The sequence below is a fragment of the Podarcis muralis genome, chromosome 3, assembly GCF_964188315.1.
Source record: "Podarcis muralis chromosome 3, rPodMur119.hap1.1, whole genome shotgun sequence".
Taxonomy (NCBI): domain Eukaryota; kingdom Metazoa; phylum Chordata; class Lepidosauria; order Squamata; family Lacertidae; genus Podarcis; species Podarcis muralis.
Genome location: NC_135657.1, coordinates 46535560 through 46553792, shown reverse-complemented (window position 1 = coordinate 46553792; position 18233 = coordinate 46535560). Strand labels below are relative to the sequence as shown.

The following is an 18233-nucleotide window of genomic DNA, read 5'->3' as shown; positions in this document are numbered from 1 at the left end:
TCCACCACTGCCTTGTGGTATCTGCCACAAGCTTCTGGTTCCAGAGAGGTCTTCTCCATGACATTGCAGGAGGTTGGACTAGATGACGCTCACAGTCCCTTCCAACTCAACAGTTCTATGATTCTATGAGGGACTGTGCCGCCACCAGTCCTGTCTTCCTGCTGCAAAGAGATGGAGAAGCTACTGCCAGTACCAGTCCTGAAAAGAAATGGCACTGAGCAGAGCCCAGCAATGAGGTCTATATTCAGAACAGCAAAACCACGGGATGAAATGGCAGAACGAATGAACACTTATGGTGGAATAACAATGAAAATGAACTTTACCATCTCTCCCCGCTCCCCATGGTCATTCCTGGTGTGCCCTTTGCTTGCAGAAAGAGAAAGAGATTGAATACGGGTAGGTGCGCGAGAGTGTGGGCCATTCCAGATATCCAGATGTGTTATTTATTTTGAGAGAGAGAAAGAATCTATAGGTATGCGTGTTTCCTTTTTTCCCTCTCCTCCCCACTCACTTTAGTGAGCTGCCCAGCTGGAACCAGTTCAGCAGCTGACGCGCGACCCGTTCCCGGTTACCTGAGCCGGGAAACCACGTGAGCGCCACATCATCTGGGCTTTTGAAACGGAAAGTCACCGAAAGGAGGAAACAGGAAAAGAACGAAGCGAAACCCCGCTGCCAGACGCCCGGAGAAGGGCTCGTGTGAATGAGTGGCGGAGCTTGAGCCTCCAGGCAGGGGACGCGCGTAGGGGCCGAGCCGGTGCTCATTCCCCACCCCGTCGCCCGCCCCGGGCGTCCCGCTCCCTCTCCGCCGCGCGCGTCCAAAGGGCGCCGAGCTTCCCGCGCCTTCCTTCCCTCCCTCAGGGACCGGCGCCTCGCGAGTGCTGAGGGCAGGCGGCGGCGGGCTGGCGCCGGGTGCGAGCGCGAGGCGCTGGCGGGGGAAGATGCTGCAGTCGCTGGCCGGCAGCTCGTGCGTGCGGCTGGTGGAGAGGCACCGCTCGGCCTGGTGCTTCGGCTTGCTGGTGCTGGGCTACGCGCTCTACCTGGTCTTCGGCGCCGTGGTCTTCTCGTCGGTGGAGCTGCCCTACGAGGACCTGCTGCGCCAGGAGCTGCGCAAGCTGAAGCGGCGCTTCGTGGAGGAGCACGAGTGCCTCTCCGAGCAGCAGCTCGAGAGCTTCCTGGCGCGAGTCCTGGAGGCCAGCAACTACGGCGTGTCGGTGCTGAGCAACGCTTCCGGCAACTGGAACTGGGACTTCACCTCGGCCCTCTTCTTCGCCAGCACCGTCCTCTCCACCACGGGTAAGGAGGAGGGCGCCGGGCGCCACGCGGGCCCGGCGGAACCAGGCCTCGCCGCGCGTCTCCCGCCTCCGCCCCCCCCCCGCCGCCGCTCCTCTTTCTCCCTCACAGCTCCAGTCGGGGGGCCTCACAGGGAGTCAGTGAACCCCGGAACCGAGGAGCGAGTGCCTCTCCCTCGCCCTCCGAGAGGCCACCCTGAGGGGCCAATGGCTTCCCCCCAGGGCCGAGGCCGGTTTCCAGCCCCTTCTCTCCGCACACCTCCCTCCTCCTCTCCCTCCGCGCGCGTCCTCCTCCAGAGGCTCTCGGAAGCCCCGCTTGCCGCCCTTTCCATCCCGCCGCATTGCCTTCGCGCTCTGCGTGCGGGACTCCCGCCGGGTCCAGGGCGCTGCAGAAGGGAGCGAGGCTTCGTCTGCGCCAAGCCTCCCGAGAGCTCCAGAAGCCGATCTCTGGACCATGTCTGGGCGACGTCGTCGAAGCGATAAGAATAATAATAGAGAATGAAAAGTGCCCAACCACCATCACCAAGGAACCACAGGCTGTCCACTCTGCCCCCTCCCGTGGTTTAAAAGTTCAGGCGTCCCTGGCACTTTATGGGGCTATTGGTCATGCATGTGGCTACAGAACCTCATATATATAGATACAGTAGATATATACATATACATATACATAAACATATACATATACATATATATGAACAGCACCGGGCAGAGTCCTAGGGTGGATTCTTTTATGATGTTTATATTTTATATTTACTTAAATGGGTGAGTAGAACCAACCGTGGCAAGACTGGTTGTTCAATTTTAAAATGGCTGTTTTACCCAACCCTGACAATGTACACAAATGTGAAGATGGTGTAAGAAGCACTCAAAGGGCCTTTTTGCACATGACCTTAAAAGAAAAAAGCTCAGCAGTAATATGGATGTGATGCTTACGTTGCCTAAAATGTACATTGAAAACACTCAAAGCTGCTTTTGGCTGCAGTCCTAAACACACCAGAAAGTGACCACCGAGAGCTTACTTCACAGCAGACATGCTTGCAGTAAGTTCTCAGATGATGTAAAGCTCTGTACACTTCCTGCATCTGTAACTCAAGAATAAAAAATGCATGGGTAAGAACGTACATCAGTTTGAAACTTTATAATCTTGTCAGCTTTCTGAGCCACATTAACAAATGATGCATTCCAGGGGGAAAATGAGCATTATTTGTGAAAGTAACTTTACAGAGCTGCTTTGGTTCCCATACAGAACAGGGCCAAGACGTAGGTTATAGGTTTCTAATTAACCAGAGTTTAACATTTTTGAAGCAAGCCTTTGAGCTGCATGTTCAATCAGAAAAATAAGCACGTTGCAGTGTCATGTCAATACAGCTTTCAGAAATTAGAGAGGAAAACCTAGGGCTAATTGATGGGTGAATATTCGAGTCTTGTATCTTGTAGCATGTGTGCCTCTCAACAGTCTGTTACACAGGTGGAAGTGGACTTTGAACAAAGGACCCCCTTGATGAAACTTGGCAACCATGTTACTAGACCTTTTCTATCTGCTTCTCTGATGTAATATAAACAAATATAAACTAGAGCTACCAGTTGCAACCTTGAAATGCTATAAAAGATGTATAGCATAGTCTGATTTAGTGAAACTTATTCCCACTGACATAAACAGTTTAGGGGGGTGTTAAACAGTATTAGGAAAGAATTCAGTGCTATCCTGTGCACATTTAATCAAGTCCTGCTGTGTTCATTGTGGCTTACTCCAAGATAAGTGTGCATCAGATTGCAACTCCACAGTATTTATTTTAATAATGGTTGGAAGAAAGTTGTATGTTGAACTGAATTTAGGAATAATTGCGAAGACATGTTAGAAAGAGTTGTAGAACAGGTTCCATTCTGTCAGGACAACTTGATGTGGGCAGAAGACATGTTAGCCCTCTAGAGTTTGTGTGCCTGTTTCTGAGGTATCACTAGAATGACTTAAAAAGCACAAACAGTTCTCTCTATTTCATAAATGTGAGTTTTCAAAATGAGGATGGAACTTTCCTGCTTACCTTTGGTTCCTAATTTCCACTTAAACTTCAAGGTTCTCTGAAATCAGATTATGGCCCTGGTATCAAGTTTGCCATTCATGACATTCTGCCTAAGAGAAGCCTAGCAAAAATAAATGTTTCCCAGCATCAGAGAAGGGGGGTCTACTATGCTTAGTTTATATGTTTGCAGTCTTCTTAACTGGTAGAACTGGAAAATTCAGAAGCTTTGTTTCTGCAGATTGAGGACACAAGTTTTTGCAAGTCTCCTCAAAGATCACAGTGCTGTTGAGATAGCTGAGAGAATGCAAGTCTGCTACTGTGTTTCTCTTGCTTTCTGAATAAGGTGACCTGGTGGGGAGAAGTGGGTATTATATTTCCTCTTACAATGGAAAAACCGATTGCTCATCATGTGCGGTCAAGAGATAAAAGCACACGCATAACTAATTCACAATGCACTCCCAATCGGGGTAGCTTGTTGTCTCTGCAGCTACTTTACTGTGAGCTGTTTTCAGTGCTCTAAATATATGTTGTTATGGTTTTCTCCTGCATCCTAAGCAGCCTAATTAGGTTTTGTTAAAGTTCTGAATACAGATTCTTTCCAGAGATCAAATATTCTTTGTTAATCACTTATCAGTTCTGTTGAAGTCACTGAGATAAAACTGCTTAACGTGACATAAGGTCACCGCAGCTCTGCCCATCATGACTCATATCACGTCCTGTAACCTGAGCAACATGAATGGCATGGGTCAAGTTTAAGAATCAGTTGCACCTGCTGTATATAAAGCTAAAGCAGTTGCAGTTTCTTCCCAAAGCTAATTTATGGTTGCTGGAAACTACCACAATATGATGTGTCCTCTTCAGAAGATGGCTTTTTGGTTGCACACAACGTAGATGTTATCAAATGGCACTATTCATTGCTTGAAACTTTTTCAACTTTACCATTTCTTTCCAAGTGAACATCAAAGGCTTGTTACCACTTCACAATTTAGGCAGCTTCAATTGCTGTTTGTAGTTTGTTGTTGTTCAAGCACCACATCATAATGCAATGTGGGGATGCCGTTAAGGGGTTAAGTTACAATGACAGATGTATATTTTGACATGTTGTGAAAAACAGGATATGTGATCCCAACCATATGGAACAAGCAGAACCTGTAATAACACGTGGCATTGTATGCCCAACCCCTAAGAAGAGGAGTGCTCATTTTCAAGATTCCAACCAATCTTAAACAAGGAGTGTCTTGTTTAAGATCTCATGTCTAAGGAGTGTCCCAGGTCTGTCACAATTAATACACAGTGACAATGCTATAATACTTTGGACTCAGTGACAGTGTACAGTACTCCAAAAACAGTGAACTAGAAACTGAGCTCGAAAAACTCAGGTTCTGACACTCTGCGCTGGTAGTGCAAAAGGCTCTTTTATCTGATGCTGGCAAAACAATCTTGCACAGGAGCAGTAGCCTTACGGTGGCCTCTTTAGATGTGGGAAACAGCTTTTAAGCAGCATAGAAGTGTCAAGGAAGTGTTTTCAGACTGGGAAGCCCATAACTATTTAAATTGGGGAGGGGAAGAATGGATCAGGGTATAGGAGATCAGTTTTGTGCTCTTTTATATGGCAACAACAAAGCATAGAATCAAATTAGTGTAGCAAGAGGAACTGAAGGTGTTTTCTACAGGCAAGCTATGGAAAGGATGATAGCTCTACCTCATCTTGTCTCACATGGGATGCTGATTTAGTTATAGCTTGGATAGATTATGAGCTGGTAATTTCTCATCTTTTTTTCTTTTTCTTTTTCAATTTGTCAGACTAATGCATTGGCCACTGACTAGAATAATTGTCATCAGGGTGGTAAAAATATCACCGACTTCAGTTATTTGTTATTTAAAAAAATAATCTCCCTTTGTGCAGACTATTAGTATTGACACTAATGCTTTAAAGGAAAGGCGAAGGGAGAAACACAGCTTAGGTATGGGTGGAATTCGAGTGCTAATTAAATGTGCAGGAAAGTGAGTCATTGAAACATTTTAACAAGGTTTCTTTTCATAAACATGAGGTGCCTTTAAAAAACTGACTCACACATCACAGTGCCCCAAGTGAAACTGTTGACTTTCAGAGTGATATTTGGCAAGCGTCTGTGACGATGAAGGGACAACTTCTTAGAAAGCATTTCATATTTCCATTGCACCACATCTCATAACAGCAGTGGTGTTTTAAAACATGGGAGTGGAAACCTGCTGTGTTAAAATCTGTGGATTTCGTTCCTTTCTATCTCCTTGAAAGAGAAGGAGCTGAAACACACCATAGACACATAGAATTGTACATTTGGAAGGGACCACAAGGGACATCTAATCCAACCCTTTGCAATAATCTTCTCCCTTGAGGTTGACTGATACAGTCTTGCAGATAGGTTCACCAAAGTTACTATTCTAGTTCGCCTGCCTAAATGTACCAATGGCAGGAATTTGTGTCATAAAGAAATCAGCTTTCATAAGCTTCCCTACATGATATCTTGGGGACACTTCTTAGATAGCTTTACTAATACTTCTCCTGGTTCAAAACAATAAAAGCTTCAATTTTTGTTATGACTAACAAAGTTTTTGTAGCCCAGACTTTCACAGCCCTAGGTCTGTGGGTTTCTTCTCTTCACTGCTTGCATTTTTATACAACAACATGAAATATTCATTGGAGATGCATTTATAGATGGTGCCTATTAATAGAGAATTAACAGCAAACTATTTCACATGTAAGCACTTCGTTTATTTCTGTAAAATGTTAATTATAGGCACCACTGTATTTTACAGTATAATTCTATGTATGTCTACTTAGAAGTAAGCCCCACTGAGTTCACTTGCCCCTAGGCTACAATGCTCTATATTCTTGTATTAATTTACTATGCCTTTAACAATTTTGGTCCAGAATACCTCAAGAACTGCTTAATCCCTTATATTCCTGTTGGATCACTGAGAGCTTCAAAGGAGTCACTGTCAGTGATCCCCCATGGCTTCGGTGCATGGTTCATTTCCATCAAGAGCTGTAGGCTCAGTATTGTGAGCTTCACTTTACAGAACTTCCTTCCAGTTGAAGTCAGAAAGGACCCTTCCCTGTTGTTCTTCCAGTACCTACTGAATACTTTTTTTCTTCCAACAGGCATTTTAATTAAAATCTAGTTTTATCATTTTAACCAATGTTTACCTTTTTCTGTATTGTATTTTCAGTATATTACTGGGAGACAATTGTTGTTAAGTGGTATATAAACTGTTTAAATAAATAAACAAACAAACAACACACTTGGGATTCAGTAGACATGCACAGGGTTGCATAATAAGACAAGTGGTGAAAGAGGCTTCTGTTTTTCTCCTCCATTTTCAGGGAGCTTTCAAATTTCTTTAGAATTTTAGTAAACATAAGGTTGAGCTTATTTTTTCGTTGCAAGGCGGCCATGAGTGGTAGGTGTGTGTTTTCTTTTCTACCTATTGAATATTTCTCCCAGCGCTCAGCTATCTATCTAGAAGCTGGCTTATTTAAATTGGCTACAGCTAATGTAAACCTTGATTCCCAGTACAAATGAAACCAGGCCCCCTCAAAGGCCTGGAGAGGTGCAGACTGTTAGCAAGTAGCTAAAACTGAAGCTAGGAAGCCAACGTCATGTGCAATAGTGACTCTTTTTCTTGAAATTAAAACTATCAAACATTTGTTAAAATATTCAAATTAGTAAGTACAGTATCATGACCTGGTATCATGACCTCTGATAGTTAACTCAAACACATACACTGCCTGCATTACATCTTGGGTGCAGTTTAGAGCATTTTTCTGTTCTGTTTCTACAACCCTTGCCAGCAGTAAGTTGTGATTGATGTACGTATTGTAATATTTCTGTACATTAAAAGGTATGTCAGTTTTTCATTCAGAGGTGCATTTTGAGGCATAAGGGAGAGTTGGTGGCGTGGGACTCCCAGCTGCTCTTCCCCCAGAAGCACCTCAGATTTTTCCATTCCCTACTGAAAAATAAAGGAGGAAGGATCATTGCAAAGTGACAATGCAAACAGGAACAGTGGGATATCGGCAACCATGTAATCATTAGCTCACTCCTTGTCCCTCATTTATACTATTTCTCAACCCTACATCAAAGAAATTCCTCTATGTTTCCATAAAAAGAAGTGAATGGGTTTTCCATGAGCTTAAGAAATGGTGGGGGGACATGAGGAAAACACAGAAGGGCAAAAAGTTGCTGGTGATGGTGCCATGTGGCCCCGTAAAGGTGAGTGAACAAAGAGTGGTAGTTACAGAGTATAAAACCTCATCTGGAAACACCCCAAGAGGACAAAAAAAATGAGGTAATGTCTAATAGTAGAATGAAGACCTTGGGATCAAATGGGAAGCTCTGTGAAATTGGATGAGGTTCTGTTTCCTTACACCTACTTTCTAAACACAGCAGATAAGAAGCCAAAGTCCTTAAGCACTTGCGCTGAGAAACTACACATGAATTATATCCAATATAAATTTATTCCTAAAGCATGCAGTTGTATGTAGATTGCTGGAAATGTAATTTTATATTTCAAAAAATACATTATTTTAAGCATGGAGCAACATTTTGTGAGCCTTTGGAGGTAGTATAACCTCCTATTAGTGCAGATAGATCTTCCTACTTCCTAGCTGGCTAGGTGTCAGATTCCAAAAACCGCAGTCATTGCACAAGGATTTTTGCAACCAAGTTTTGGAGTTAATACTTCTTAAATGAGGCAGTATCTTTGAAAAGATGTACTACTTGACATCTGCAAAATGCTGAAGCAGTCTGTCTATTCTGAAACCTACGTGCTCGAGTTTCTGCATCTCCCTTTCTCTGCTATGGTGCATTCTTAACATTTGGAATTTTTTCAGCCATGGATACTTCACTGAGTTTATCTCCCATGAACTGTAGGGTGCCAATTCACTGCTTCTTAATTCTTCATGTACTGTAATAGGTACCCACATTTGTAGCCACCTTTCATCCTGCTCCTGGGCATCCATTCCTATCCATTTTGTATTGAAAACCCAACCCCTGCCTATATCTGCAGCCTTTGTACATGAGACCTAGTTGTCCCAAGCAGAGAAACCTACAAAGGCCTGGTCCAACAGGAGTGTAAAGATGGAGCAGGATTCTGACCTTTATTGTCTTTCATTTGCCATTCCTGGTTGGAAGTTGCTTGCCGATATTGGTCAATGCAGCAGCTTTTGTTTTGCATGTTTCTTCTCTGTGACACCAAAGTCAAAGTATTCCTGGTTTATTAAAGGAAGAATAGAAAATTGTGTTCCTCTTCCCGCTCCCTACTTTTATGAGGCTTATTTTCTGCAGATCATAGGAAAGAGCCATAGCTCAGTGGCCAAACACATGCTTTGCATGCAAAAGGTTCCCAAGTTCAATTCCTGGTGTCTCCAGGCAGGGCGTCCTGCTGATGGTCAGTGTTGATATTAATGACCTAGCTGAACTAATGGTCTGATCTGATACAAAGCAGCTTCCTATATTCCTGTGTTCCAGGATTTTGGCTGCTTATCTAACAGGAAGAAATAAATTTCCCAAGATACATAACCTATTCCTTACTTGGTAGATTGGGGGGGGGGGGAGAGAGAGAGAGATTAGTAGATGGCAATGAATTGCTGTTGACCAAATCATACTGCTGGCATGCTAGTGACAGATGCCACCCACCAGTGTTTAGAAGCCTGTTCTGGTTTAATTGCGACTGACATTTGTTTTCAGGCTGAGTCACCATCCTGCACAGGTGCTTTACTCAGCAGTAGCTATCTCCACAGCTGGCAATCGCCACAGTGCACTAGGAATAAACAGTGTTTTTCAAGAGCTTGGATTAATTAGGATGAGTATTAAAAATTGGTGCCCATTTGTAAATGCTGCTACAGAAAATGAAAAAGCACAGCACTGAATGCATCTTTCTGTCTCAGAGAGACACTTGACTTACCATATTCCTTTTTATGTTCTGTTCTGCAGACAAGATAAATGCTGCTAATTAATAGCTTAATATTAACACATTCACATTTTTGTAGGAGGCACAACTAAGATTTAATCAGTCACAGTGGAAACATAGTCCACAATTATTTGCAGTTTTCTTTTTAAATCCGGTTTTGGAGTACAGTTTAGTAACTTTTATTAAGATTCCTTGTAATATTTTTAGGATAAAATATTGTTGCACACCCAGACCCCTTTGGGTAAGCACACTGCAGGTTGAAATAAACAGTTCATCTGAAAACTGGAAGTACTACCCATCCAGCCCACACCAGAGCACATTTATGCTCCTTGGGTGGTATCCAGCAGTGTCCATCTGCTGCTGGAATATATTTGTTAGCATAGAAGGGAAAGAGGAAACCTCTAGCAATTACTTCTCCCCCCGCAACCCCCCTCCATCCCTTTAAATCTGCACCAGAGTGCAGGGGTTGCAGGTATGCGCCTGAATGCCTCCCTCTGATGGATTCTCTCCATCAGTGGACAGATGCCATTGGATACCACTCTTTCCAGATATGGTGATAGTTAGCAGCTGTTTATCAATTTAGCTGTGCCTGGCAGCATCCAGAGATTACTAGCTGGAGCCTCACCCTAATAACTGCTCTTGATTGTCTGTTGCCTAGCAAGTGGGTAAACAGACAGCTGAGTAAATTGATAGTTTTCTAGTTAGAATACTCAAAGAAACTTCCCAAAGTTTAACTTTCTGGCTTCTTTCATCCTAGCTATTAGGTTTTATTAAGTTGTTGTTGTTGTTGTTGTTTAGTCATTTAGTCGTGTCCGACTCTTCGTGACCCCATGGAACAGAGCACGCCAGGCACTCCTGTCTTCCAATGCCTCCCACAGTTTGGTCAAACTCAAGTTGGTAGCTTCGAGAACACTGTCCAACCATCTCGTCCTCTGTCGTCCCCTTCCCCTTGTGCCCTCAATCTTTCCCAACATCAGGGTCTTTTCCAGGGAGTCTTCTCTTCTCATGAGGTGGCCAAAGTATTGGAGCCTCAGCTTCACGATCTGTCCTTCCAGTGAGCACCCAAGGCTGATTTCCTTAAGAATGGAGAGGTTTGTTCTTCTTGCAGTCCATGGGACTCTCAAGGGTCTCTTCCAACACCATAATTCAAAAGCATCAATTCTTTGGCGATCAGCCTTCTTTATGGTCCAGCTCTCACTTCCATACATCACTACTGGGAAAAGCATAGCTTTAACTATACGGACCTTTGTTGGCATTTATTAAGTAGAAATGCATTACTTTGCCCTAGATTTGGTAGATGGTCAAGTTGACTTTGTTGGGGTGGGGGGTATCTAGATTCAGGTAGGTAGCCGTGTTGGTCTGACATAGTCAATATATATATACTGTATATATATACTGCTATATATATAGTATATATATATATATATATATATATATATATATATATATATATTCTTTAAGCAGTATATATACAGTATATATATACTGCTTAAAGAAATTGTTGTGGTCAGAGTGATTTTGTGGCTTCTTCCCTTCCTCAGTTTCTTATTCGTGAGTGGAGCACATGTTGTCCCTATGAGCTTGTTAATTACACCCAAATTGCAGTGGTTTAATGGTTCAGCTTGAGTTGACATTGCATGCTGAGCTTGTGTACCAGTATATAGTACAAGCTGAGCAGATTAAGCAAGCAAGGACCATACTCTTATCACGATTCAGCTAGTATTCCTTTATTCCACTTAGTCATTTTGTCCTATATTAGACAAAAACGAACATATATTTTCCTTTGCTGCTATAGCTGGCATTTACACATGTATATGCCAGAAGTTTAACACTGCATTTATCAAAATTACTATGTAAAATGGCGGGGGGGGGGGGGAGGACGTTTGCCCCTGGCCTAATTTCATGTAATTCTCCAGATGCTGCATTTCTCTCTCTCTCTCTCTCTCTCTCTCTCTCTCTCTCTCTCTCTCTCTCTGTGTGTGTGTGTGTGTGTGTGTGTGTGTCCCATTCAGAAAACCTTGGGAAAATCCTTGTGCTGAGCTATGGAAATAGGGGGGCGGGGGAGAGCTCAGATGGCAGAAGCTGAAAAACAAAACAAAACCATAGGAATGGATGCAGTTGTGAACCTAATGGATCTATGCGAGGAGGGGCAGGAAGCCCTCTACATGTGATCAGAAAATATCACTTAATTGAATAACTCATTTAATTGAATCAATTACATTGAAACACATTTGTCATTTTCTTGCCAGTTCACTTGCTATGGAGAGATCTTTTTATGGTCAATCAAGGCTCTCTTTGGGTTTCACCATCCTGAGTAATTTCATGTTGCTCATAATCTTGGTACCTTCTAATCCATCTTTCTAGGGAGGAGTTAGAAATGGGGGCAGACAATCTGCAATATGCACAGAGGGATGGAGCAACAGAAGCACAGAGAGAGACAGAAATGGGATAGCAATCCTGCAAACTCCATACACTTCCCAGGTGCACACATTGCCATTTACTCCAGTTCAGTGTGCTCCCACAGCTGGCAATCAAAGTTGTGTATACACAATCCATCTGTATCCTGTAGGTTCTTGATAAATACCCCTGTTTTATGCACTTTCCCTCAAATCAGCTTCTATCCAGTTAGATAATGGAAGGTGCAGTTAAGCATGCATAGATGACAATATCAGTGGAGTTCAGTGTGGAAAGACACTGAATTAACATATGCAGATACAACACAGATCAGAAACAGATTGATGTCCATCTCTGCTCTGAATATGATATGGAATGGGAGAGAACTGTTGCTTTCAAGCCCTGTATGTAATTTTCCCTGGAGTATCTGTCTGGCCAGTATTCGAAACAGATGAACTAGGAGGACTCTTGATCTGATGCAACAGGTTTCTTCTTGTGTTATTCACAGATTACACTCATTTCCTCCCTATTTTATGATTTTGTATATCTCATGTGCATCCACCTTAGAGCAGTGACAAACTACACACTTCTATGAGAGAAAAACTTTTGCTCCTGTACGGTTCATCAAAACAGCAGTTGTGTCAATATTGCAGGATGGATGCATTTTGGCAATTTATTTCATCCATGGAATATTTTATCTGCTGAGAGATAGGCCTAGAGTGAGGGACAACAAGTAGTTTAAGTCCTCTCCAGGCTTCATGACTTATTACAGTGTTGCTTTTAAAAAAATCTTCTATTTGTAATCTTTGCAAAATGAGCCCAAACAATCAAAGAGGCTGAAAATAAACTTATCAGTCCTAGGGGATGTTAAATTATCTGGCTAATGGATTATCTAAACGCCAACAAAAAGGTCTATATAAAGTTATCCTGAACGCTGATTTAATGGGCTCTCCGAGGAATAATGCCATAAATTAGGTTTAGCATGCTTATTGGTGAGATAGAAACTGGACTGAAAAGCAATCTTTAAATGCGTGTTGAAATGAGTCACATTTGAGAGGGGATTTTGTTAGATTGATCTAATGTAACAAGACAGAAGAACAGACTAACGCCTGAAGTAACTTGCTCCTGGGTCAGAGTCTTGCCACCCTGGTGAGAGCAAGCACAATCTTGCCTGTGCTCTCCAGAGCTTGTGATACCTGAGGGATCTATAACAATACAGGTGAAACTTTGTTCTTTCTTTTTTTGCAAATTAATTCAACTTCAAAGAAGAATAATCCTTGAAATTTCATTGATACAAGGAGAATGATAGCTTTGATTCGTGTTGAACTTCAAAGCCAGATATCACCAAGCATTGTAATAACTTCTTACAACTCACATGAAGATTACAAGTCACTTAAATGGGACACGAATTGCAGTCTATTAGTCTGCTGAGTCTATAGGGATAGCAAATGTTTTGGCCTTAGCATTCAGAACATAGTGTGGGAACTTGCATCCTTCAGATAGTCAAGGAATTGGGGGGGTGCTTGTGTGTTTCTGTATATGTCTTAAGAGGTCTTTGCAAGCTAATGCTCCAATTATTTCTGCCTTTGCAAATATATATTGGGTCAAAATCTCAACCTGAGACCCCAAACACACAGGAATAATTTGATGCTGGTGTATAAGAAGTTGCTTCTTATACAGCTTCATGCCTGACATGCAGAAAAATAGTGTGAGGAAAAAGGGGTGGGGTAAATAATGAAAGAGAAAGGAAGAGGAAATTGTGTTTGGCAGCTCTGTCATTAAGCAAAGTGAGGTATTTGCCTGAGGTGACAGATGCCAGGGTGCAAAGCTGGGTTTCATGACACCTGCCCTTCAGCCCTGAAGCCTGTTGCCTTTCTGGTTAGTGCTTCTAAGTGAAATGGAGGAACACCATCTCGTGAGCAAATATTACGTTTTAAGTGCGTTTTAAGTACATTATACAAATGTGACACTAGATCAGGCTTCCTCAACCCTCCAGATGTTTTGAGACTACAATTCCCATCATCCCTGAACACTGGCCCTGCTAGCTAGGGATCATGGGAGTTGTAGGCCAAAAACATCTGGAGGGCCGAGGTTGAGGAAGCCTGCACTAGATGGTGAGGTTATGGCAAATTCAATATATTTTTTAAAACATTTTTTTTAAAAAAAACATTTTCACAGTGTTTTTAATATGTGTCTAGATTCTACCTTGGACTGGAACCTCTGCCATTTTTGCATTTTCTTTGAATTAGGCAAAAGGTCATCAACATTTTTATTGCCAATTTATACTGAGCAGGATAAATTGCAGGGTTTTAGAGCAGGTTTAGTGAATGAATGAAAAGAAGAAACATCCACAAGCCTTTCTGGTACATGAGTGGAACAAAGCACACTCAGTCAGGAGCTCCAGGTGCAAATCATTCTCTTCCACTCTGATCAGTCCACTCCTGAAAAACGAGCAGTTCACAGGTCAGACTGTTTTTCCAAATCTCACTCCTGTCTCTCTTTTTCTGTTAACAGGTTATGGACACACCGTGCCTTTGTCAGATGGAGGGAAAGCCTTCTGCATCATCTATTCGGTCATTGGAATCCCCTTTACACTGCTTTTCCTGACAGCAGTGGTGCAGCGCATTATTGTCTATGTAACAAGGCGGCCTGTGCTGTATTTCCATGTCCGCTGGGGTTTCTCTAAGCAGATAGTTGCCATCATTCATGCGGTGATTCTGGGCTTCGTTACTGTCTCGTGCTTTTTCTTCATCCCGGCAGCGATATTTTCTGTCCTTGAAGATGACTGGAACTTCCTGGAATCTTTTTACTTTTGCTTTATTTCACTGAGCACCATTGGCCTTGGTGACTATGTTCCAGGAGAAGGTTACAACCAAAAATTCAGAGAGCTGTATAAAATAGGAATTACATGTGAGTAGCAAATTACTGGTACAAGTAAGAGGGTGAATAGTTTTTAGAGCTGTGTTTCTTTTGTGACTTTTGCAAAGCAGTCCCATTGAGTCCAGCCATTCATATAGCAAAAGTAAATGGAAAAATCCAGATTGGATTTTTGAAATGTGTATCAAAACCCTGTTAAGTATGTTTTTTATTAAGGTGTGGAATCACATGTTTCAGAGGTGCTCCCAAATCCTAGTTGCTATGGAACTCTTATCCAAAACACCATTCTGTATGGTTTGGAGAAAGAATAAGATGCAAATATACTACATTATAAACAAAAATCAATGTTGTGGGCCACATGTAAGGACATAGTGGGCTACAAAGTGTCTACCATATAGATATTTAAAGATGCACCTCTCTATGTGGAATTAGTAATAGCTTGTGACTCAAGCACAAGCCATTCCTACCTGGTAGCATTCATATGACACTGTAGATAAATAGTTTTTGGAAGCTTCAGCTGGTGCAGAATGACTTACTAGGCTGTATTCAACATAGCGCTAAGTTGCTGGTTCCACCAGCAGACGGATTTTTCCTTGTGCAATGAAACATTCTCCTCCCCCCCCCCCGCCCTCCCCCTAAATCTGAGCAGATTTGGGAGTGGCATGGGGTGCATAGAGGGAGGAAAATCCTGTTGCATTGGCAGTAATCCTTGCACATGCGCAACTATTTAAAGGAAGGCCACACATTGTTTTCAAAAGAGCTTTAAAGACCTAAAGATTCCAGTCTGCTCATAACTGAATAACATTTCTGGTTTATATTTTATAAGCCGTGGTTTTAATTGTGGGTGACGAATTTTTTTATACTGCTGTTTCATTAGCTGTATTTTATACTTTTATTGTTTTACAGTTTTATTTGTAAATTGCATTGAGAGTTCTTATACTCGAAAGCCTGTGTGGAAATATAGTTCTAGCTGGAGAGATGGAGCCCCTTCCATTTTGGGGACCTCTCTGACTTGGAGACATACCTATAGCAGACATACCTGTACTACCAGTTCACATTTTAAACACTGTTTAAATGTCTTCCTAGGTTACCTGATGCTGGGCCTCATTGCAATGCTGGTGGTTTTAGAGACTTTCTGTGAACTTCACGAGCTCAAAAAATTTAGGAAAATGTTCTATGTGAAGAAGGACAAGGAAGAGGACCGAGTGCACATAGTAGAACATGACCAGCTCTCCTTCTCTTCAATTTCAGACCAGGCGGCCTCTTTGAAGGAAGATCAGAAAATAAATGAACCTTTTGTGACCCCACAGTCTGCAGTTAACTGTGACGGCTGCATAAACAATTAACCAAGGGCTTCCGTTTCAATATCAACCGTGCACTTACATCCCTTCAGTTAGAACTAGTACCATTAATGAAACTATAGAGGCAGAAGGCTATGCTATATTATCAAGTACTCATTGCTGGGAATATTTTTAAAGTGTATGAGCCAAATAAAGCTCTCTTTAGCTGGAACAACATTATGGGAATGTTGGCTGGGGGGAAAATGTGCGTTTGGGAACCCCTGGATTAATGGTGCGTACACGGAGCATACATTGGGGACTCTAGATTTGATCAACAATTCAGTTCTCATTTCCCCAGCCTGCTGCCCTAAGTCCCCTTCCGCCCCCCTGAAAATCATGCTGTGGTTCATTGACAAAATAGGAGCTTTCTGATGCCATTTGCAACTTCTGGTTTTGAAACATGAATGGGGGACTGAAGCATTGAGTTGGAAGGGTTTGTTGTTGTAGCCCAGAAAACAGGAAGAGTCTCTTGCCATGTCTCCTTCAGTGAGATTACCAAAGGACTGGGTTCATGTGCGCTGGGCTATCTCTGTACTTAGACACACACATACACCCCCCCCCCAAAGTGGAAAGATCCAGAGCAAGTGCATTGTATCAGTCCTGCAGCTATTTTAAAGCTCAGCTGCTTACCTTCGAAGCCTGGCTCAGTAAGGATAAAGGCAGACAGATATTCTAAAGTGTGGTAGGAAGTGGTTTGAACTCATTATTTGTTGTATGCCAATCACACTTCGAATGTATCTGATTTCACCCTCAAGTGTACTACAGTCATCAGTACTGAGCAAGAATTCTATATCCTGCTTCCTGTCAGAAATCAAACTGGGTGCTTTCCTCCTGGCCTTAAAAAATAAATAGCAAAAGGGGTGTTTTTGCAACTGATTTCAGTGGATATAGGATCAGGGACCCATGAGCACCAGCATATACAGCACTTGTAGGCACAGCTTAGGGGAAAGCCATCTTCCTTAGCACTCTCAGACACCCCTTTCGCTCTAATTTTACCCCATAGGCTGTGAGTCTCAAACCATTTATTGTCAAGTGGTTTCAGAGATATTTTCCTATCTGTTCAAAGTAGTAGTCAAGCTGAGCGCTGAAGTATCTAGACTTCTGTGAGAAAAGAAAAATACTTGAAACTTGATCACCTAAAAGCACTGTATATGAGTTTAGTTAATACCTAGTGTTTATTAATAGATTTTATACCTTTACTAGGAAAGTTGACTCTCTTGATAAATCTGCTTTAAAATCTATGCGAGCTGAAGTTTATATTTGAGAAAACACAACTCAGAGATGCTTTTTAAATTTGATTTGAAGCGTAGTGTATTTGCATGTTCTCATCCAAGCGGATATTTTTGTACAGCCTAAGTTGGTTCTGTTTATAATGTTTTAACCTTCGTTTGTGTACATAAATGCATATATTTATATACTGTACATATGTTGTAGATCACCAGAATTTAACTGACTTGGCTGTGAAATTTTAAAGGTATCTTCATCCACAGATTTCTCTTTCTAGAGAAGTAAAACTCAGAACTGTGGCGCTGAAAACAATGACTTAACTCCTGACCAAATGAATGTGGAAGGGTAAGTCTGTAGGGCTGCAATTTTAAAGATCATATTTTTTAAATAGGCCCAGCCCACCCATCTCGCTGAGGCTGCTGGTAAGTAGCTTGTCTGCTGCGGCCTTCATAGTATGCTGTATCATGGAATCCTATTTTTCAGTGAAATTCTAATGACAGTCGATTCTGGGAAACAGGGACAAGTTGTATTAATTTCAGACTTTCTTTTTTCAAGAGTATGCTCATTTGCAATGATTATTAATACTAAAGCACAGAACTAATAAAGGACAGGCTGAATACCATACTGTGTTATATATTAGCTAATCAGCATTTCAAAGTTGAATAAATAAAAGTGTGGCTCCAGTTGTCTTTTCGTGTGATGTCTTAGCTGCTTGTTTTCATAACTGACCAGACGTATCTAAGGGCTTCGAAGGACTGCACACTCACTGCTGTGCTCAAGAATCCCTCGCCCATTTCCTGCCAAATAGATCACCAGAACTGGCAGCGCTGACCACCTCATTTGATTGCGCAAGACAAAGTTTCTGTTCACAATACATCCTCACTGGATTTTGGAGAAAAAAGAAAAAAGAAAAAATAGCTATCCAAAGATCACAAGTCAGTGCACACTTCTAATATGCTTAGTACTATTGGCAGCTGTACCCCATGGTGCTAAGCAGTTTATCTTGTCTATGTTCTGGCAAAAACCAATGTTTGTGATGCTAGTAATAACTTCAAGGCAGTGAAATAACATGGAGATTGTTTCATCAGAACAGCGTTAGGGAGTGTAATGCTGAAATTCTTATTTTCAAG

At 42.2% G+C, this 18233-nt stretch overlaps 1 protein-coding gene across 1 annotated transcript; it reads left to right on the top strand.

Moving 5' to 3' along the window:
• The first annotated feature begins 477 nt into the window (after positions 1-477).
• KCNK1 (potassium two pore domain channel subfamily K member 1) lies at positions 478-17786 on the top strand. Its single transcript, XM_028724044.2, has 3 exons — positions 478-1293; positions 14174-14569; positions 15623-17786. The coding sequence occupies exons 1-3, from the start codon at positions 939-941 to the stop codon at positions 15880-15882; spliced, it is 1011 nt and encodes a 336-aa protein (XP_028579877.1). The 5' UTR covers positions 478-938; the 3' UTR covers positions 15883-17786.
• The last annotated feature ends 447 nt before the right edge of the window (positions 17787-18233 follow it).